This window comes from Saccostrea echinata, unplaced genomic scaffold (genome assembly GCF_033153115.1).
Source record: "Saccostrea echinata isolate AGI-Se365-2 ecotype Australia unplaced genomic scaffold, CSIRO_AGI_Sech_v1 ptg000022l, whole genome shotgun sequence".
NCBI classification, from domain to species: domain Eukaryota; kingdom Metazoa; phylum Mollusca; class Bivalvia; order Ostreida; family Ostreidae; genus Saccostrea; species Saccostrea echinata.
Genome location: NW_026889771.1, coordinates 5506681 through 5530569, shown reverse-complemented (window position 1 = coordinate 5530569; position 23889 = coordinate 5506681). Strand labels below are relative to the sequence as shown.

At 32.4% G+C, this 23889-nt stretch overlaps 2 protein-coding genes across 5 annotated transcripts in view; both read left to right on the top strand.

Moving 5' to 3' along the window:
* Positions 1–23889, top strand: part of LOC133190280 (translation initiation factor eIF-2B subunit beta-like) — a 234850-nt gene that overhangs the window by 63694 nt on the left and 147267 nt on the right. The window lies entirely within an intron of this gene.
* Positions 1061–17033, top strand: LOC133190273 (ras-related protein Rab-23-like). Of its 4 annotated transcripts, none has more exons than XM_061325789.1 (8): positions 1061–1091; positions 7332–7730; positions 8846–8931; positions 11776–11852; positions 12838–12917; positions 13195–13277; positions 13669–13761; positions 13880–17033. In XM_061325789.1, the coding sequence occupies exons 2-8, from the start codon at positions 7576–7578 to the stop codon at positions 14077–14079; spliced, it is 774 nt and encodes a 257-aa protein (XP_061181773.1). In that variant the 5' UTR covers positions 1061–1091; positions 7332–7575; the 3' UTR covers positions 14080–17033. The 4 variants fall into 4 exon arrangements, with proteins under 4 accessions (XP_061181773.1, XP_061181776.1, XP_061181772.1 ...); XM_061325792.1 differs by lacking the exon at positions 1061–1091 and adding an exon at positions 5498–5662 and having other exon boundaries at positions 13669–13755; XM_061325788.1 differs by lacking the exon at positions 1061–1091 and adding an exon at positions 5498–5662.

Below are 23889 nucleotides of genomic sequence, written 5' to 3'. Positions count from 1 at the left end.
TCAATGTAATCTGATGTGATAAAAATATAAGACTTATTTTAGGTCCTACTGCAGCTTTTTGCAGAAGGGAAAAAATTTTGTCTTAGTCGTAAGATTTCTCGTGAAAAGGGTCACTGGAAACGCATAATTTTTACGGGATTAGATATAAGCATATTCTGTAATTTGTCGGTCGAGAATTTCTAGGCCTTTAGATCTCTTGTCATTGAAAAAAATATTACCTCGAACTCTGATATGTCAATTTCATGTGTTAGTATTCTTAATTATACCAATACGCAAGGATCTAATTATAAAATGTGACGGAAAGTCATGTGAGGAACTAGGGTTATTTGGCACGGCAGAACAGGTGGGAAGGAGGGGGGTCAAAACCCATATTTTCACTATTTTTGAATAAAAGATTTTTAGATACTGCGTTGTCTAAATTTTTCGAGGATAAGTGATCCCTGATATATAAGACTCGTGATTTGTTATAACCTTTTCTCCAACATACATGTACCGATCCTACATCTTCGCCTGCCAAGGATTTGTGATCCACACCGCTCCCCATTTTTAGGAGCGATGGGGGGTCACAAATGAAACCCAAATTGGCTAGCGAAGATATCTATCCTAAATTAAAGCTTTCTTTTTACAAAGCCAGTGTTTTTTATGATCGATCTGCATCCCTTCTTTCACAAAATTACTTTTTTCGCCATAAATTGGATCAATTTTGACTCCCTTTTTTTAACCTTGACTTTTTATTTCACTCCTGTCTTTAGAAAGATTTCAAGATTTGTCAATCTGTAGTTTTTTTTTCTTCTTCGGGAAACAGACCCCCCTTTTTTAAATTCAAGCATTAATGAGCAACCCCCTCCCAAACCCCACCCCTTTTCAGAAATCTTGTGACTCAGCGGGGCCGCGTGGCCAATGTGCCTCATATCATTAGATAAGAAATTCAAACAATATTATAAAATCGGATAATTTGTTCATCAAAATCGTTTTCTTTCATCGAATGACTGTGTATATTCGGAACAAAGGGTTCTACTTTTACCCACACCTTGTTATCAGTGCTTATAGTTCCGCAGTAAATAGCTTCGGTGGGAACAGCGTTTCAGAAGGTAATCCTCCAGTCTCCACTTGATTTCAAAATATTATCTGGAATAATTAACTGTTTCATAATTTTCTTGGAACTAAACAATTTTGTTCATATATATTAACACCAAGGATATTTCACTGGAAGGTATTGTATGGCGTACACATGACGCATCGAAAACCAAATGCTACCCGTGTTCAACTTATTTTTACGTTACCAAATATATACGTAGATCTATATAATAATTGTCATAGTAATTTGAAAGATTGAAAAATACCCTCTAAAGCTTTGGGCGTAGTTAACATGTACAATGCACGTTTTCAGCCTAACGTTCTGTCTGATCCCCCTTTTAAAACGGGCTTTTAAATATAATGCCATTATGTTTTTCCTGAATTTACAGCAATTCAGACAAAAGAATATGACGTTATATTGATCTTCATCTAGAAATTTGTTTGAAATTTAATCACATTGAAAATCCTGTCAAAGTTCAGCTTTAATTTTAACCATAAATATAAGGTAGTATTACCCATCCCCACCCCCTAGGGGGAAAAAATGCTGTCAGCTGTGTCACTAAGTATTGCTACCCAATGTTAATCAGAAAAAATCATTGAAAATCAGAAAATAATTAAGGTACATTTTTTTTTACTAACAGAAGAATACTTTTTTCTATATGTCATTGTTTTTTATTGATTTTTTCTGTCATTATTTTAACATCAATCATGTTCATGATAATGGGTTTATAGGACTGTGTAATAGCTATTTGTAGTGATGCCTTTGTATTCAGCATTTTCAGTATGGAAATTTTAGTAAGTCTTTTAGTGTTAAATCCAGACCCTAAAAAGGGCATGGTAATCCAATTATCAAAAGGGCACTTTATGCCGCGACAAATTTTCATGAGGGCACTTTTTTAACTTCTTTGAAATTATAAATATTTCCTTTATCATGTTTATGTACTTAAATTATTATTTTAATACTGAAATCTTTAGTTATACAAGTATCTAAAAGAAAAATTTATAAATCTGTCAGCTTAATTCATTTAATTCACACTGAGAGGGCAATTATTGCCAAAATTTAAATTCAAATTATTTAATCAAGAAATTAGTATGGTTATCAAGGTTATGCTTAAAAAGTAATAGGTGTAAATCTTTTTGTCACTTGCTCAAAAATTATTTTAGTTTGGGGTATGAATTTTTTTCCTTAACTTTAATATTGTTATTTGTATATGAGGTAAATAACAGAACAAAATTGCAAAAGGGGGGGGGGGCTACTTGGATAATAAATGTAGAGGGCATTCTCTTTATTTTGAAAATAATCTACCAACAAAATCAAGTGAAAACTGATCATACCAAAAAATTAAACTTGAAATAATATATAAATTGGTTAAAACTTTTTTTTTCTGGCTTAGAAACATTGAGCCTCTGGGTGTCAACTCAAAAAGTTAGAACACAGAATCATTGAACATGTTGAAAGAAACTAACTTCATACTTTGTTGTTTCCTAGCCCATTTCACACATATAATATTCAGTTTTTTTGGTACTGTACATTGTAAGTTGTCTTAATTCATCAGCAGTTTTATTTTTCACATTTCTTCATCAACTCTGTTTTTTCTACTTTCAATTTAAAAAAAAAACGATCCTGATTTAAAATGTGTAACATTTTAATTTACAAATTAATCTATCTGTGACATTGGGCTAATTCTTGCATAATCAATGCAATCAAATGATATTTTCTCGTGTTATCTCTTATATACCCTAACAGCCTGAGGCATGTTACCTGGCCAGGTGGCTGTGTGCGTTCAAGCGAGAAGTGATTTCCTGTCCTGAATTCACACCTTTGCGTGCATTAAATAAACAAAGGGGCTAATCAGCATACACTGAATAAACAAAGCCACTAGTCCATCTTGCCTCTGCTAGGCATATTTACTTATTTTTGCAAGGAAAAAAGGGCATGGCGCTGGAAAAAAGGGCATGGCGCCGAGAAAAAAGGGCATGGCGCCGCGCCATGCTAGTTTGCTTTAGATTTAACACTATCTTTGTTGGAAAAAGAAATACATTAAGAATGGCATCAGCAGCCAACTTTTGTTTTCATTGAATTGGCTGCATTTTTGTCTATTAAAAATGAAATTGCCTTCTTCATGGTTGATGGTTGTTTTAGATGTGTATTATACAGATGCATAGTGGAAGGACTGTCATTTCTGAATGGTAGATTTATTTCAAGTTGAAAAGTAGTGCAGATACTTTTCTGAGAACTGAAAAGCAATTGCTCTTTCCAAAATTCACTTTAGTCTTTGGTTATCTAGTTACTCTGATGGTATATTACCATTTTTTGGAAGAATTCTAATTTTCATTAATCTTCAGGATGCTTGAATCTTTTGTGGTATCAGTCATTAAATCTGTAATACTGTATTTTGTATGATAATGATTTTTTTCTATTTTACTCACACTCTGTAAGACTAATATTTTTTCCCTCAAGAATGAGATATTAAAATTACATATACATCATAGGAGGCAATAAATGATATGAGTCAGAAAACATGACAGTCACAATTAATGCATTTAACACAATAGATTTAAGGTCCTAACAGGCCAGGAACATATGCACCAATAATTATATTTTTTGTGTTCACCTGTTTGTTAATTGACAGAAACTACAGTAACTTTGAACTGATCAATATCGAAAGACATGGTTCACTGACCTGTGATTTGGTTGAAATGCTTTCCCCGTTTTTTTTTTACATGATATACAATCAAGATATTTAATTTTTAAAAAAGACTAATTGCTATCAAAATTGACATAGGAATGGAATGACTGTTCTGATGAGAGTCTTTTGTGCTTTCAGTATAGAAAGACTGTCAACAATATTAATTATGGATTAGATCATGGAAACTTGATACAGGAACTCAAATTTAACTGACGTCCTCCAAACCTCATTACATATATATGCTTTTGTATGAATTGGAAAAATAGTCTATGGAGCAAAATATGTAATTTAATACATATTGGAAATTTCATTAAAAGTTCCTTTAATTAACATTTATAGAAAGTACATTTTTGGCACCCTTTTTGGGACATTTAAATGCATAATTCATTGATTTCCCATCAAATTGATAAATAATTGAAAACTGCACTTCCCAAAACTATTCTGGACTAGATCTGAAAGTCACATGGGTGATTCTTGGTGAAATATATATGGTACCAATTTATCTTGGATTTGATATGTGGAGGGGACTAAATTGATCAAGAATACACACAGTTGGACAGGCTATATTACAATCCTGAAAATGGATAAGGACCATGGAAAGACAAATTAATGGAATGTGAGAGTAATTGTTAGTAATTAAATTTTCTGTGTCAATTCACATGAAAAGTAAACAAGATAAGTGTATTATTGGGGGTATTGAGGCAGTTTTATCATTGTTTATCAGGGACTGAGTTCATTTTACTTTTGTGGCCTGTGGAGATTGTTGACAAGTTACTTACTTTGACTATGTAATGTAGATACATCTCCCGGGTATGTCTGTAAACAATGGAGACACACAGGGTACAGGGTTAATGAAGTGTGGTCCCTTCTCTCAGTCCTTTTCTCTGGAGACTGAAGGATTGTTTGGGTAGTTTTTAATTAACTTTATGACCATATAAGTTCACAATACATCACATTGCCTGTTGTATCTTTTAAGGCAATGTCATTTAATCAGATATTTACAATGTTAAAATAATAATGTTGTCTAAAGCCTTGAAATTAATGTGGAATATTTTGAATTGTTAAATTCCAGACTATCTGCTGTTCAGACATGTTATTAATTTTATTAAGTCCATGTATTAAAAATAAGAACTTCTTCATCACTCTTTGAACTTGTGTTACAATCCATTCTCAATTTCTCTTTAAATGTTCTATAGATGCACATAAGTACAATGTACTTTCAACCACTAAAATCATCTTTGTAAAGCTTAAACTGTCTGAAATACCAGAGGTGCTTGTGAGGTACTTGAAGGGAATGAAGTTTTTTTAATCCCTGATGCAAGTGACTAATGTCACATTAGGTTTAGATAAACTGCAGAATTCCATTTAAATTTAGTATGTTTGATCATGCAGAGAATTTGGTTGTCAAATTATATATTTCATTACTTAGTTTGTGTCATATAATACATGTAATATTCAATACCATAATTCAGAATGATAAAACAAAATAAACTTCAAAGGGTTTGTAATGTTGAACTTCATAAACATTACATGTTATTTAGAGATATATAGGTAGTGTGTAAATTAAGGTAGAAGTTTAAAGATTTTGAAAAGTTCATTGATGTTAGTTTGTTGTGCTAAAACTTCATTTAATTGGCAGCAGATCAATATGAACTTTGTAGATGATGGATGGCATGAGATCATGCCTGGTATCTGGTTTGTTAAACCTTGTAAAGCCAGTTTATTCATTTTCCATTCTTTAAAAGGGTTGTATTATTGCCATTGGAATCCACATTTCTTGGTTGTGCAAGGAGGAAAAGGACAAAGAGCTGATCCTAATCTACTGAGTGTTTGTGTGACCGTAAATTTGTGATGTTTGGTGATTAAAACATTACCAGTTTTTGTCAACTCATCAAGTATGTCAGAAGGATTTCATTTGTTTCTTTCTTAAGGAATTAGAATTTGTAAAGGAAAATTTAAAAAAAGAAAAAAAAATTCATAAAAATCGGTTTTTAAGTGTGTATAGAATTACCAAAAGTTCTTGAAAATATTCTGTTTAAGATCAGCAAATATAAAACCAAGAAAACCCTATTTATTTGATGAAACAAAACTTTAATATTTTAATTTTTTTTTCAACATTTAATATATAATTTTAACTGTTGCATGGTAAAGTTTAATATATTTTTGCCCTGATTTATAGCTATATATATGGAATTTTTGTGGTACACTTGTTCTTTGATATAGAGTAATGTGAATCCATTATCAAATTCATAGAACATTAAACAGTAATTTACGAGGTGCCAGACATAAGTGTTTTTGTTTAGCTAACCGATTGTAAGATGGACAGCCTGAGAGTCGTAAATCTGACTTCAGACAGTGGTCTTTACGACCATGATAGGGCTTGGTTATTTTATGGCCCCATTTATGTCTGTTCCTGTGTATATTGCTATTTTTGTTATGCATGATTTCACAGATTTGAGCTTGTATGATTTTCAGGAGAGAAAAGTAATGTAAATGATTTACATGGAATGACTTTATTATTTACTCCTCAATCAGAAATCAAAGGATTTTTCTTCCAATTGATTATTAGATTTCTTTCACATTGCATAATTAATCGAGATTAATTCATTAAGAGGATTAAAGGGAAATGCGGATTTAAAGTCGTCAAATTCTGTTTGGTAAGTGGACTTTTTTTTAAAAGGGAGGGTCCCTATTTGTAATAGTATATCAAAAATTGTTTGATTAGAGTGAAAGCATTTATATTTAATTTGTAAAAATGCATTAGTGCAATTCATATTCCTTTGTAATTACAAATTGAGGTCCATGTGAATTTGTCAGGGGTTCCCTGCCATGAATAAGACTTCTGAGGACTGAATTTTTTCTTTAATTTGATACCTATGTCATTAAGTAATATGAACACCCTATTGTCTTGACCTAAGTGTTGTTTGGTGGGAGTAAGCTTGTATATAATTAGGTAATTCTAATCCTATTGATGCTTCTTGGGATTCTATTATAGTGGTTTTAATATTCCTTTTATTGAAATTTTTTCTAACAGGCCACTGCTTGTATGTTTTTATCACAAAAAAAGATTCAAAATGCTTATAGCGTCAATAGACCTTGTCATTATAAAGAAATGATTGAAATACTTGGAGAGTTTAAACAATTGACAAAGGTAATGTTTGTTTATGACCATGAGAAAGTATGCAGTTTTTCTCAAAATTTTGAAGGATTTTTCAGCATGCAATAAATGCATTAAGAACTTTGCCATATGTATCATAATCTTATAACTTCATTTTTTTCTGGGGTTGTTTTTGCAGCTTTCAATTGTAAGAGAGTCATGATTGAATTGAATTAAGTGTTTGATCCTTGTATTACGATTGTTTGATTTTTAATAAGAATGATTTATCGCCTACCGTTCCTGGTAAACAATGAAAGAAAAACATGCCGGGTTTAGAAGTTTTAAAGGTGCTTGATTGAACCAGATGGCTTTGTTATAATGCTTTTGATGCTATTTACAACTTCCTATATGCCCCACCATTGTGAATTAATCTTTAAATCCATCAGGTTTGCATTTTATGCTTACAGGACCATGTGGATATGAAAGCTAATGAACAGATCCTTCAAGAATTCTTCTCCACAGAGCAAACATTACACCAGTGGATTCTTGGTGCATAATGGCCCTCGATGAGACATAAGGAGGAAAATTATGTGACGTGAAAAAAAAATACCCTCTTAAAACCCGAAGTGCAATGTAAACCAAGTTAATGTGTTTTTAATTGGAAATTATGCAGTGATTACTTTTTAATTTATTGTGAACAATGCAAAAATAATGAGAGAAGAAGAAATCGAGACGGCCATTAAAGTAGTGGTGGTGGGCAATGGGGCGGTGGGAAAGTCCAGCATGATCCAAAGGTACTGCAAAGGGATCTTCACCAAGGACTACAAGAAGACAATTGGTGTGGACTTCCTAGAGAGGCAAATAGAGTAAGGAAGGAACTTTAACTTTTTATGATTTGCAAAAACTTGAAATTTGCTTTAAAAAGAAAAAAAAAATCAAATATATGTTTGAAATCATTGATATAATCTTATGTAGACCAAAAGTCTAATCTCATTGAAAAAGGTCTGATTTCTTAGGTCAAGGTCATTGGCTTTGTTATCAAGGACAAATGTAATGTTTATTAAGCACCTACTTTAAAATTTGATGTAATAGCAGTTGGTTAAGTCTGACAGATGAGAGGATAATTCAAAGATGAATTGGCTTCAATTGCAATATTCTATAAACAGTGTTTGTTTTAAATCTTCCTCTCTTAAATACCATCAAGTACGAGATTTAAGGAAATCATTTTCATTATAGTCTAGCTTGCTTATTAAGTACAGTTTTGTGTTGAACCTCTTTAAACTCACTGTAAACAACGTAGTATCATACAGTCTGATAAATTATCATCTCGGTAATTATGGTAATGTGATCATTTCTCTAAACTTCATTTCAAACTTTTTCATTTTGTAGATGAAGTTGATGGATGGGTCAAACTGTTAATGAAAGTTAGACTGACTCCTCCCAATTTTTCACCCCCTCAGTGCATTACCACATGATAATGCATCATAGATATGCATTCTATTTCTCATTTTTATTTGCTCAAAACATGATTGTGAATGTGTAATAAGCTTCAAATTGTAAAATGATTGAAGACCTTATTATTGAGCTCTATCATTGTGTTAATGATATTTTTCACCTTTGAAACTATTATGCAAGACCAATTCCCGGGGTTTTGAAGTCTGTTTTTGAAAAAGGAAATTGAAATTTTGGGTAGCTGAGATTATGGGAAGATTTTTTCAATACATGATGTATTCATGTTGAAAATATTCTTGAAACCTTTTTTTGTTTAATTTTTCAAACTCTGCATTAAAAACACCTGGCTTATTATTTGCATTTTCTTTTTTCTTCACTCTTTCAATTTTGCAGAGCATTCCATTATCAAATACATTAGTTATTTCATTTTTTGAGTTATATAATGGTGTATGAACACACAAAGCAATTTGAGCACTTTACATTTTATTAGAAATATTGAAATATATATATGTATGCCTTTTATTCTCAGAGTGAATGGAGAGGAAGTCCGCCTTATGCTGTGGGATACTGCAGGACAAGAAGAATTTGATGCTATTACCAAAGCTTACTACAGAGGTGAATACATAGCCCAGTTCAATGTACATTCTATAATTCATTGCTGACAAATTACGTAACGGTATATTAAGTTGAATTTCCCAAAATGCTGCTGATAAATTTTGTAAGAATCCTGCAGAATAGCAGTTTGCGTCAGTGTTACTTATACATAAGTGTTATTTCAGCTAATTTCTCATTAGCCATTATTGCCCAGATTTATGTCAACTGTCATGTCTCTGACCCTGCATCTAACATACCATAGTCTCTTTAACAATCATTAAGTCAGATTTCTTAGCTGTTCCTCTTCATATCTTATATTTATCACTCAGACTCAGTCCTCAGACACATCAGGGTCTCTTAATATCCATTACAGCAATTACAGCATAGACTTCTCTTCAATCATAATTCTATCTCCATGCAGCTTCTCCTATAAAGCAATAATATATCTGGCTGTCTCTCTCCAGCTTTTCATTCCACCGGCTAATCCTCAGCTACTGTAAATTGCAATTTTATGAGAATGTTTTATACCTCAAAGTTCACGTCAATTGCAGTGACAATTATTGTAGTGGTTTTGTGAAAAAAGTTGTCTTACAATACAGTCAGATATATAATACAAGTGTTTTACAGTATCGCATCTTATGCTGCTTCTTATAGCAATGATATGTTTGGGGCATCCTCTTTTGGTGCTTCAACCATTTTCCTTCAATCAGTCAATAAATTATGTCAGGCTCTTCTTCAGCAACTATGTGTCATGGTCTTCTTTAGCTATAATTCCTGTTTCTGTTTAACTGTTTTCTTCTTCCAGAATACTTCAATTTTAAGTCAAATCTTACCCATAATATTTCAGAGGCCTGTTCAACAGAGCAAACGTTCGCGAGCGCTCGCGAACATTTCTGTTGGAAAGATAAGGAATTTTGGCGAGCGCTCGTGAACGTTTGCTCTGTTGAACAGGCCTCAGGTTTCTCATAAATCATTATACTGGGTACCTCACATTCTTATATATCTTAGAATCATTTTCACATACATGTACATATGATGAACTTTTATGCTTCAGACTATTTATTAGCCTTAATTCTTTACCATATATTAAGAGTCTGTTACCCCGATTCCTAATCAACTGCTCTCCTTTAAGCACTGTATCATAGATTCCTGATGATATTGTATATTTTGGACTATTAATTTTTCAACCACACAATAACACCCTAGCAGTTTTTGTAACCTTTACACACTAAACATTTTTTTTTATTGAAGAAATATGAAGTGCTTTGAGGTAACTTACAAATAAATGACAGCTAGAAAGGCCCATTGACACATTTGTAATACCTTGGAACCCTAATAGTACATACAAAGTGTGGATTGTAAAATGTCTTGTCATTCCATAAACACATTAAAGACAAGAAGCAAACAGAGGGTCCCTTTTCAGGTCCTAGACGTGTAGTATTTGGTATTAATTGAATTCTCTGTTTATGACGTGAAAATGGCTTCATATTGACATAGAGTGTTCTTGTTGATTAGAAAGTGCCCCTTCAAGTATTCAGCAAGAATAATTAAGAATATTCTCAGTACTCCTGTTTTCTGTTTGTGAAGTACAATGAGAAGCCAGAAAGTGCCACAATGTCCTCAGAATAATTACTTACAGTGCCTTTTAAATCACAATGAAAATACATACACTCCCGGCAATAAGAGTGAGAGTTTTGGTGAAATTGGAAGAGTGTTAAATCTCTTAGAATAATACATGTTTCACAAATTAAGTTTAAAGTAGAATGGTTATAAATATGATGTATATTCTTTGTCTGAAACTTTGAAACTAGTATTTCAGGAAGATTTGTATGGTCAAGTATGATTGGCTATGTACGATTTTAAATATCAGATCAGTAAATGTTATTGGTTACATAAGTCTCAAAATATCAAATCTGACAATCTGATCATATCTGTTTTGATACAGTATCAATATTGTAGATAGAAATGATCCGTAAGACTGCTAGAGGTAATCTCACATTCAGAATTCAGATGTTTAAACAAAACACTTGGTTTATCTTATCTGCCATTCTTTAACACACAGGAGACAATACGTGTTGTCTCTGTTTAATATACCAAGGACCAGACTGCCTTATAACGGTAAAAAAATCATTTTGATATTGATCTTTGATGTCTAGAGCTTAAAACTGTGAAACTCAAAATCATCTTGAGGGAACATTAATAAAGAATGGTTAGGTGAAGTCAAGATAAAGATTTAAAAGAATGTTAATCTGTAAATTAAAATTCCAAATTTGGGCAGAAACTTTGCAAACAGGTCTTATTTTATCTTTACTCATGAAAATGAATGGCGTGGAGTGAAGGTTTGTCCAGGATTTCTAATATTTACATTCCAGTAAAACAAAAGAAAACTAGGAAGTGTGCAGAATATTGTTGCATGCGGGTCTCGCGAAAGTGGAACGTTCATTTACTGGCAGTTTTTGTAGAAAAAGCTGCAGTCATATCTACCATGTACATAAACAGAGACATTACATACATTTTAACAGAAACAATGGTATCCTGTTATACATATATTGTAAAGAAAATGAATTTAGTGTATTGAAATTTCGCTCTGTGAATTATATTATGCCTTTTAGAAATGGTTCAGTTATTGTAAATTTATAAAATACAGGAAGATATACAAAGTGCTGTAGAGTGAAGATACAGGAAATTGAGATATTTATGGAATAAAGTTCATGTATTATTCATATTTAATGGCAGCATTAATTGGATAATGCATCATAGATTTTTGTATATTGATTGTGAAGTAAAAAAAAATATCCCATGTTAAATATGAATGTTTTTCATACATGATAGATGATGTGAAATAAGCATTTAACTGTCTTATAGGTGCTCAGGCCTGTGTGCTAGCATTCTCCACCGTTGACAGAGATTCATTTGAAGCCATTGAATCATGGAAGAAGAAGGTATCTGTTTTTAATTCTTCTGTTTATCTTCTAGCCATGCAAAACAGTTCATAGGTTAGTCAACTTCAAATCGAGAATTATACATGGTGCTTTAACGTGCAGGATTGGAAGTTTAATGCAATGCAGCAAGACTGTTGATGTATTTTTTATGATTATATACATACACCAAGAATATTGCTTGTAGGATTTACTTGTAAATTTAATGGAACATTAGGAATTATTAAAGATAGATCCTTTGAACTACAACACATTGTATTCCCCTATCCCTTTTTTTCCAAGAATTTTAATTATATTCATTTTTCCTAGTACAAGTAATAATCTTTCAGATTGCAAATGATTTTGAAGTAAATACATGTACATATACCTGTACATATTTTCAATGGAGGAACAATATTGGCTGCCTATAGGTTATATTCAGGATGCTTGGATTAATTTATCACTTTAAGTATTCTATGAGAAAAACACAATCATAAAGAAGAAAAGTAAAATGTTTTTAAAATTTTGTAAAAAGTAAGATGTTTCAGGTCTCATTAGAAGCTCATAAGGCCTTCTTAGAGAACAAACTTTTTTAGCTCACCTGAGCTGATATTTTTCAAAGACCTTTACTTAATTTATGTTATAAATAATATTAAAGCCCCAGGCCAGATAACATGGGTCTAGAGATTTGCATATAAAATCATCTAAAATTTTCTCCATTTTTTCAAGAACATGCCAACACATAGCCAACTTTAAAATGCAAGCATCTCTTTATAATGAAATTTATCTGAATTTGCCCTCAGAATCCTAATGGTTAAGGTACAGTAGGTATACAAATTTTCCCATTGAAATAAATAGGAGTAGGGAAGATTTTACATGATTTTTTTTTTTTTTTATTCACTTTATAATAAGAAACAATTCTTTGCTGAGTTCCCCATTTTTTGATAACTCCAGATGCTTGACTTTTACCATCAGACTTGAAAAATAAATTGTGCTCTTTCTTTTTCAGGTTGAAGATGAAGTTGGGGAGATAGGAATGGTAATAGTCCAGAACAAAATAGATCTGATCGATGATGCTGTGGTGGAATCGTAAGTTATATCTAACTATAAGTAACTAAATTCAAGTCACAGTACCATGGTCATTACAGACCACCAAAAGCAATGTTTTCTTTGTAATGCTTTGATGTATTATAATATCTGCTAATGATTGTGACAAAATTATAAAAAATTAGAAAGAAGACGGGGGGAAAATATTTAACAGAGGGTTCTGTAAGAATTATAAATATGATGTATACATATGTAATATGTAGAATTATGAGTATGATGTATACATATGTAATGTGATTTCGAATATTTTTATCAACAGGGAAGAAGCAGAGGCTCTTGCCCACAGACTCCGCCTTCGATTTTACAGGACATCCGTTAAAGACAATCTCAATGTGGATGAAGGTATATCAATATTTAGACTGTCTGAATGGTATTGCTTCTTTTTGTCATTCTTTAAATGTATGCTTTTGTAAAAATGTTGAATCATTTCAAGTCATTCTTTTCTTCATAATTTATTTCTGATTATCCAAAAATTGGTTATAAAGTATGCATCTTAATTGATGTACCATAAATCCTACTTCTTAGGAACTCTGTTTCAAAGAAATTGTTCAAGCAAGAAATATTTTGAAATTCTTTGATGTTTGATCCTATGTTGAATATTTCTAAAGACAAAACAAAAACGAACGAAAGAAGCAAACAAACCCCCACAATTTTGTAAAACTCATTGTAGTTTGCATTTTCACTGCTTATACTGGCTGTTATACCTCATTAAGAAACCTATATGTATTTTCAGTGTTTCGGTACCTCACAGAGAAATACTTGATGCAAATCAATTGTGAGGTAGAAGAGGAGCTGGATGATAAACCAAAGATCTCTATAGGTAAAGGTTAGTTTACAGCCAGTCATTTACAGCTAATCGTTTACAGCCAATCGTTTACAGTTTACTTTTTATTATACCTTATGTGGTACTTGATATTTATTGGAAATTATACACTTCCCTGTAGGTTTGTTAGACACTGAAACTAACAATCATGTGAAAGACACAACTGAGAAAACTAAAGACAAAGCTAATGGCAAACTCCTAAAAAAGAAACACAAAAATCGTGCAAATGATGATCCAGATACTATTAGACTAGAGCCGAGCAAACGAAGGACTCGAGGTAAAAAATCGGTTCTTCAGGTTGCCAAGTGTGTTATTTTGTAGCACCCATCAACTAGAAGTTTGTGTATCTGTATAAAGTGTGCATTTCGCCTTGATATAGCATCTTCGTGTGTGAAAGTATAAACCTAATCCAACAAGTGATCCCATGTCAGGTGAACAAGCTGCTGCTGATGTAATTTGGATTTCTTCTACAATGTAAATAATATTTTTTTCATTAGGAATTTTTAGCTAATAAAAATTCATGAGGATTGCACTGATTCAAGAATATTTATATGTTTATCGGTACATGATTTATGTATTTTGATGAATGTAATGATAACATAATTGGGATAAAAACATCTGGAATGAGAGTCCAACACATAGTTTACATTCTTCAATTATTTTGCAATGTATATTGCAGGCAGTCTTGTTTATTAGGCTACTATGAACAAATACTTTTGTTATCATGTCTGTCACATGATCATCATGTGATATCATGATTATGTGTGTGTTTTAAGGATCAATGTCTTGTGTGAACAAGAGTTATACAGATCCAGTATAGGTCAATGCATTTTTTTCTCACTTGTTAATAGGGGTTACTTATGTTAGTTAATGACAGCTGTATGTTGAAATACATGTAATGTGAAAAATATTGACGAAACATTTTTCTAAGAATGGTATTTATTCAGTGTTTGAAAATGACTGTAAAATTAGCTAGACATGCAGGGCTGGCTGCTAGCCCTGCCCTGCCAAAGACCTACTAGCCCAAGAACGGGTATGCCATTTAAAAAATTATTTTTATTATAAATGCAAAACCATATTAATTTTTTTTTTTGCTTTTGTCTTGTCATATATTTTGTTTTTTGTTTTTGTTTTTTTTTTTTGCTTCATTGTCCCCTACAGGCAACCCTGAGAAGTTGTGTAACATATGTTAACACAAACAATCATTTTGTGACTTGGACTTAGTCACCATAACTTTGATCCCCATTATAAAGATTTAAGAGTTCAGTCCCCCTTGGATTGTTAAACTTTGCCTATGGTATGATTGGTCAAATTAATTAAAATTTTCATACTGTGAAGTCAGTAATTTTTGTGGGGGTTAATTTTCATTGTTTTTGTGATATGAAGAGATCCATGAAATCTTGTCTACCACGATTTCTTAAAGTTATAGCAACTCAGCATTTCTTCAACCACAAAATCAAATCCCCATAAGCCCAAATTTCCTCCTCAAACCTTCAAACTTTCTATGAATATAATGGGGTATGTGATTTTATGGTAGGCAGAGATTTATACACGTCCAGTTGAGCATCAATACAAACAAATTTGTTCACATGGATAGGACAGTGCAGGGTTATTTCAAACACTGATTTATTGTGAAATAAGAAATTTTGGTTGTACTTATGGTTGTGAAATGATTATATTATCTCCCTTGATTTTTTGATGCAGTTACATATACATACAAGCAATGTGCATTTTCTAAGTTTATATTTCCTTACACATGTTTAATCATTACCCAACCCCCAGCCCCTACACTTTGTTAAACTGATTTGTGAAGTGTCTTTATTGAAAGACAATTTTTTCAGTATTTTACAGACTATATGTTTACAAATGCAAAACCTGTCCAATTTATTTCTTGGTGTATGCAGACTTGTTATTCCCATTCACATTGAAAAAATTTGATAAAGAAAGTTTCTAAGTAACACTATATTCTCAGAAGTGATTTGTATAACCAATATATAAAAAGAAAACAGAACAATGGCTCTATCTAAAAAAATTAAATACAATTAAAAATTTTGAATGGTATTTTTTAAAATGAAAATTTGGCAAGAACAAGCTCAATTTATGCTGCAGATATCAGTGTACATTTGTATTTGCTAAACATGATTCTTCTTTGTGAAAGAAAACATAAAAATTCATTAACTCTGTTTTCATGCATTCATCTACAGGACATTTTATTACAGAATACATGCCTAGTACAATGTACATGTATTGTGCTAAACTAGCAAGAAGGGTACATCTTTAAATATGGAATTGCTAATTTCACATTTTCCTAGAGAATTCTTTTCAGGAAACACTGGTTCTTGTATTTACACTGAATAAATAGCACATTATGCCAGCAGAAGCAGCACTGAATTAACAGTTTTTACTGATTTTGATATCATTATGAGCAAAATTTATGGTCTGGAACAAAAAAAAACAAAACAAAAAAACTGTACGGCCCTTTGTAGTAACGCTGTTCTTAAAAGGAATCCAGTTGTCATAAAAAAAACCTGTTAATAACTAATTATTTTCATGCAGGAGTCTGAATTCCATGTAGTAAATCTTAACAAACCATTGTTAGAAAACCATATTCCTGGCAACAATGTAGTGCTATATTTAAACAAAACATTGCCAGGAGCTTTAAGGGGTGGAGGCACTGAGGGGAATGCATGATTTAAATTATTTATAGCTGGTCCCTTGAGTGATTGTTTATACATCCTGTTTATTGCCAGGATAGTGTTCAAATATTTGTTTTTGTTTTTTTCTTTTTTAAGAATTTTATTTTCTGATCCAATAAAACCATATTTAACAGCTTGCAAAAGATATGAAGTATATACATATTGTTTATTTATTTTTATTTATTTATATTCAACACATAAATTTTCTGAATTTAGTAATGAATAATCCATACTGATTTGTGATGTAAGGTACATATACCCATATGTGTACTTGATATGTGCTTTTGAATTGTTTTGCTTTTTAAAATTGCATTTACATTAACTTACATAATTTCATACAAAAGGGAGACTGCTTTATTTACATGAATCAGATAGAGTTTGAGATGTACTGAATTTTCTCTGATTTAATAATTCAAGATTTTTTACTGCATGTTTTAATGCTTCATATCATTCATGATGATATATCTCATGAATTTGTCCAACTTTATACCAAGTAAATGACCACAAATGTGATCCAAATAAAATCACAGGTATATATTATAACTAGCATTATAAAAATAAAATTGGTAATGAGTATGATTTTTGTTCTTATTTTTTTTATGTAGTTTTTTTCCCATACACATATAATAAAACAATGGAATGTGGGATACAACCTTGTAGAGATACCAAATATAAAAGTTCCACAGTTGTAGCCCTCATAGAACTATAATTTAACATATATAGATTATCACAAGAGTAGATCCTAGGACATATTTTGAAACTGTTGACCATTCTTGCTGTTGCATCATGCATAGCCTCTTGATCATCCTTCTTTCTGAAACTGAATGTATATATTCTTCAAAAAAAAAATTCAGACTCTGGTATTAGAAAGAATTTTGTGGATGTATGGATGCTAAATTTATTAACTTCCAGGTTGTTAACTCGTAAAATGCTAGGTTGCCCTTTTTGGCACAGTGGTAGGAGCAAAGGTCTTGCTTCATTCTAGAGTTGCGGTATATTTCAGAGTTGCAGAGTATTCTAGAGTTGTGGAGTTGATCCTTATATTGTGGGTTCCCATCCAACTGTGGTCCTTTGAATGACACAGTATAAATGGAGGTCCCATCTTGCAACAGATGCTTGTATGAAAAAGATCACTCACTTTTAATCAGTACAGGTCTAAATCTGCAGTATCCCTCCTACAATTGGTGGCATCCCAGTGGATGTAAAGCAAACAAACAAACAGAAGTTATTAGGGTTTGTAGCTAACCTGAGCTGAAAGCTGAAGTGAGCTTTTCTGATCACCCATTGTCCGTCCATTTGTCCATCCGTCTGTAAACTTTTCACATTTTTAACTTCTGATGAAGAATCACTGGGCCAATTTTAACCAAAGTTGGTACAAAGCATCCTTGGGTGAAGGGGAGTTTAAATTGTCAAAATGAATGGTCAATCCCCTTTACAAGGGGAGATATTGTAATCAAGAAAAGAACATATATGGTAGGTTCATTTAAAAATCTTCTTCTCAAGAACCACTGGGCCAGAAAAGCAGAAACTTATATGGAAGCATCCTGGGGAAGTGTAGATTCTAAATTGTTAAAATCAAAACCCCCGGGAGAAGGATGGAGCCACAATAGGGTGAGGCCACAATAGGGAATCCAAGTTTTACTTTGAAATATAAAGAAAAAAACCTTTAAATATCTTCTCAAGAACCACTGGGCCAGAAAAGCTGAAACTTACATGTATCTGGAAGCTTTCTGACGTAGTGTAGATTCTTAATTGTTCAATCATGACCCCCAGGGAGGGGCCACAATAGGTATTCCAAGGGGGGAAATCTGGTGAAGAACAGCAGGGCCAAAGTTACTCAGGTGAGCAATGTGGCCCATGGGTCTCTTGTTTTAAACCTCCTAAAACAATTTTTACCTGATCTAAGCCATAACTCAAGCAACCTTTTCTATTGAATGTAATGTGTCAACATTTTCAACAAATTTACAACCTTTGACTTTTTCTAAAAAATCATATGCTTTTTTTTTATTAGCTCACCTGAGCCAAAGGCTCAAGTGAGCTTTTCTGATCAAAATTTGTCCGTTGTCTGTCGTCGTCGTCATTGTCGTTGGCGTCGTCGTTGTTGTAAACTTTTCACATTTTCATCTTCTTCTCCAGAACCACTGGGCCAATTTCAACCAAACTTGCCACAAAGTATCCTTGGGTAAAGGGGATTCAAGTTTGTTCAAATCAAGGGCCACGCCCTCTTTCAAGGGGAGATAATTAAGAATTAGTGAAAAAATAAATGCATCATTTAAAAATCTTCTTCTCAAGAACCATAGGGCTAGGAAAGATGAAACTCATGTGGAAGCATCTTCAGGTAGTGTACATTCAAGTTTGTTCAAATCATGACCCCCGGGGGTAGGGCTGGGCCACAATGGAGGATCAAATTTACATAGAAATATATAGGAAAAATCTTTAAAAATCTTCTTCTCAAGAACAGCAAAGCCATGATGAGTCATATTTATATGGAAGCATCCTCAGGTAGTGTAGATTCTATTTTGTTCAAATCATGACCCCCGTGGGTAGGATGGGGCCACAATGGAGGATCAAAGTTTTACATAGAAATATATATGAAAAATCTTCTTCTCAGGAACAGCAAAGCCCAGATTGTTCATATTTATATGGAAGCATCCTCAGGTAGGGTAGATTCAAATTTATTCAGATCATGACCCCCGGGGGTAGGATGGGGCCGCAATGGAGGATCAAAGTTTTACAAAGAAATGTATAGGAAAAATTTTAAAAATCTTATTCTCAGGAACAGCAAAGCCCTGATTGATCATATTTATGTGGAAGCATCCTCAGGTAGTGTAGATTCTATTTTGTTCAAATCATGACCCCCGTGGGTAGGATGGGGCCACAAAGTCTTAAATAGAAATATATAGGAAAATATCTTCTTCTGAAGAACTGCAAACCATGATTAGTCATTTTGATATGGAAGCATCCTCAGGTAGTGTAGATAAAATTTTGTTCAAATGATGACCCCCAGGGGTTGGGTGGGGCCCATTGGGGGATCGAAAGTTTTACATAAGAACATATAGAAAAAATATTTCTTCTCAAGTACAGGAAAGCTATGTTTAGTCATATTGATATGGAAGCATTCTCAGGTAGTGTAGATTCAAGTTCGTATGATGACCCCTGGGATAGAGAGGAACCACAATGGGGGATCAAATTTTTACAAAGGAATATATGGGAATTTTTTTTTAAATCTTCTCAAGTAACCCCCCCCCCCCCTCGGGTAATCTTTTCAATACTGAACTGATTTGTGCTTTTGCCTAGCCAATGTGCTCAGGTGAGCGATGTGGCCCATGGGCATCTTGTTTACATGCCCAATATCATTACAAGTATGCAAATGAGACAATTTATGAGCTCTTTTTTTTTTTTTTTTTTTTTTACATTTTAATCACTTTCACTCACAGACACTTACTCTCTTACATACAAAATCATTCTTTATATGATAATAATAATGGCAAATGGTCGAAAAAGATCTATAGTACATATATATAACCACAACTTTACTTGAAATACATGTACATATTTACTACTCTTAAGTTGATTTTAAGACACAATTTTAAAATTCTAAGTATGATAGCAAACAATGTAACAATTTTAAACTTATTGAAATATGTTCTTCCACAAGGCCCACTCTTTTTCAAATTTTTCTATGTGGAAATTCGTAATAGCTATACATTTTTGAATATTATATGAAAGTGAATCGTTCAGGGTTTTTATAACTTCAAGCCAAGAAGTAAAAACATCTTGCCAGAATTTATTGTTTTTTAATTCCCTTAAAATTTTGGAAATAAAATCATCCCCAAAGTCGAATAACTTATTTAAAATGTCATTGCCATTTACAGCAATGAATAAGTCCATCCATGGTTTATTATAACCATTATTTGACAATCTTTTAATCCAAGAACATTTCAGGGCCATTATAAATTTGTTAATATTGACGCTTTTAAGCCCCCCTGATAGATAATCTTGAGTTACTGTAACAGTAACTCTATTAATTTTATCACGCTTTGATTTCCAAATGAACTCAAAAACATCTTGACAAAGAGAAGCAATTACTTCTGGTTTTGGTGTTGGCAATGATATAAAACATAAAAAAATATATAAATAGGAAGTTGATTTAATTTGGGAATAAGAATAGTTTTAACAACTGTAACACGACCAGTGGGAGTTAGCATTCTCCGTTCCCAGTGTTGTATTAATGCTTTAATTTTGGGTATTATACTACCATAATTAATTTCATTTATTTTATCAAGTTCAACAGAAAAATTTATTTCAGGTAGATTAAAGGTTATGCATCCCCAATCAAGTTTCCATATAGAATGATGAAACACCTCATTAGAAAATTTTTTGGAGCCTATCCATACATTTTTTGTCTAAGAACTGTTTATTTTTAATCCAGATAATCTAGAGTAAAAGTCAATGGTTTCAAGAGCAGCAAATAATGATTTTGGTGAGCCATCAAGAGCCAGCGACGTGTCATCAGCATATTGAGAAATCTTATGTTCTTTATCATTTACAACAATGCCCTTTATATCATTATTTTGTTTTATTAGGATATCTAGAATTTCAGCACAAAGAAGAAACAGGTTTGGAGGAACAGGATCCCCTTGTCTACAACCCCTTTGAATATCAAATTGTTCAGATAAAAATCCACATTGCAAAACTGATGCCTTAAAATTTGTATTAAAATTTTTTTATCCAATTAATTACGGTATAATATTATTTACAAAACCAAAATATTTCAGTACTTTATAAATAAAGGACATGAAATTGAATCAAAAGCTTTTTTCAAAGTCTGTTAAAACTAACAATCCTTGCAGATTTTAAGCTTCTGTATATGCCATTAAATCATATATAAATCTGGTGTTCTCACCAATATATATCCAGTTTGAGTGTCTTAAATCAAAAGATCCAGAGTAGACTTTATTCTGTAACTTAGGCATCCTGATATGAGTTTATAAAGCACATTTATATGAGGCGCCGTTTTGGTATTTACTGCCAAAAATTGATATCACCTATTCGAATAAGAGATATCGCTAATTAAGGAATAACTGTCTTATTTTTGGATTCATGATGTGATCAATCGAGTGGCTTGCGTGATAATTTGCATGAACGCCGAAGGCGTTTATGCATAAAATTATCACGCAAGCCAATCGATTGATCATCGTCATGAATCCAAAAAATCTGACAGTTATTCCTTATATTTACATGCTCCTGATTCTGCAAATTCCCGTGCTAATAACCCCGCTTCTGTCTCTATTTGTCCCGCCCCGCACGTGATTTTTTTTAACCGCGCCTATCGATGAACCAGTAGATTTATGTAGAAATAAAATATTTTTACAATTTGTAATTTTATCTAGGACAAAGACATTGGAAATGTAAATATATGGCAATAAATACCAAAACGGCGCCTCATACATTTAGTAGAGAAATTCTCTTGATTTATCCCCTTTGGATATACATGAAATTATCCCTAGTATTTGTGAAACAGGAAGTTCTTTTTTTTTTTTTTTTTTTTTTTTTTTTTTTTAGATAATATACAATTTATTGCTGCATAATGTAAACTTTAAGATCACGCCAAAAGAATTTAAAGAATTCTGTTGTGAAACCGTCACTTCCAGGAGATTTATCATTTTTCATATTTTTTAAAACTTGTAATACTTCACTTTCTTCGATATTCTTTTCTAAACCAATAGTGGTATTTTTATCTAATTTTGGAATTTCAGTTGAAGTAATAATTTCTTCTAAATCAATATCAATCAGTTCAGAGTCTGTATTTGAATATAGACCTTGATAGAACTTTTTGACTTGATTCAATATTTCAGATTGATCATATATGATATTATTTTCATTCAGTTCAATATGGAAATCCATAAACGACAGCCAACTGCTTACTGCCAACTGTCACTGCTCATAGGTGTTACTGCTTGTTTGGTTTTCTTCAATATCTTTAATACGCATGGTTAATTGAATAAACCCTATGATAGATTACAATAATAACAAACATTGGCGGATTCAGGAATTTTTAAACGGTGAGGCGAGGAAGGAATTAATAGGAAGAAAGAGTATTTCCTCTAATATACAAAACATATAATTTCCAAATTTCCTGGCAGGCAAATAATTCAATCGTTTTGTTGTTGTTGTTTTTTTTTGACGAGGGAGAGATTAATGGTAAGTACATGTATATCCGTCAGAAAAATGGGGGGGGGGGGGCAAACTTTTAATAGGAACTTCGATAATATTTGTTGGTATATGCATTTATATCAGAAATACTAATTTAAAAATCATAGTACAAGGCATTTTACTAAATGTAAAACAGTTGATCTTAACCAAGGAAGCAATTTCAGTGGGGGGGGGGGGGGGGCAACCTTTGGTATGAATTTGAGAAATAACAATTCATAATGCCTGTAAAAAGGAATTGTCGTTTCACGAAAAGGGGGGGGGGTTGAAAATAAATGTCCGTTTTCCGTTGACTTCTATAGTGAAAAACATATGTTTTACCAAATTAAAGACATATCAATAATATCATATCACTTAGTCATATTTTATGGAAAATTCACATAAATATCTATATAAATATGAAAATTCGTTCAAATATATGTGGCAGTTGGCAGTAAGCAGTTTACAGTGTACAGTTGACAGTAAGCAGTGAGCAACTGGCAGTAAGCAGTTGGCTGTCGTATATGGAATTCCATGATTCAACCCTTTTTTATAATTTTATTTAAAAAATTTCGTGTTCCAAGATTACAAAAGCATTTTTTAGGTTTTTCTCCTTCCTCGACCCATCTTGCTCTAGATCTTATAATATGTCCTTCTAATTTTTCCTTTCTTTTATTTTCAAGAGCTAACTTCTTCTGTTCTAACAATTTCATGTTGAAATCATTATTATTTTCTAGATGTTTTAATTCTTTCATCAAATCTATTTTCTAATTTTTCTCTTTCTCTTTTTTTTGCAAGAGGAATAAGAAATTGTAACCCCCCTGATTTCCATCAAAAGAACGTCAAGAAACAAACTATCATTAATATTTTCAGTGTATTGAAAAACTTGACTGTCCTCATCCTGCAAATATTTTCTTCAAACTTCTTTAATGGTTTCTTTAACCTTTGTGATAAAATTTTCATCTGTTAATAAGCTGTTGTTAAATTTCCAGAGTCCATTCCCTCTTTCAAAAGAATTAAATTTCAATTCTAAAACAACTACTGAATGGTCCGACCTTTACCCTTGTTCCTAATCATTACGAGGCTTGCTTAACTAACTCCACTAAGTATACTTCATAGGCGTCGGAACCTGGGGGATAGGGGGGGATTAGCCCCCCCCCCTTTTTTTGCAAAGATAGACATAATATAGGCATTGAAAATTGGGGCTTACCTTTATTCGTGGGTTTAGCCCCCCCCCCCCCAC

Bases quoted from the DNA above. Each gene is read 5' to 3' on its own strand.
- LOC133190273 (XM_061325789.1), top strand. From the start codon at position 7,576: ATGAGAGAAGAAGAAATCGAGACGGCCATTAAAGTAGTGGTGGTGGGC. The intron at 8,932-11,775 runs GTGAATACATAG...ACTGTCTTATAG, and splicing joins TACCAAAGCTTACTACAGAG to GTGCTCAGGCCTGTGTGCTA. The intron at 13,762-13,879 runs GTTAGTTTACAG...ACTTCCCTGTAG, and splicing joins AAAGATCTCTATAGGTAAAG to GTTTGTTAGACACTGAAACT.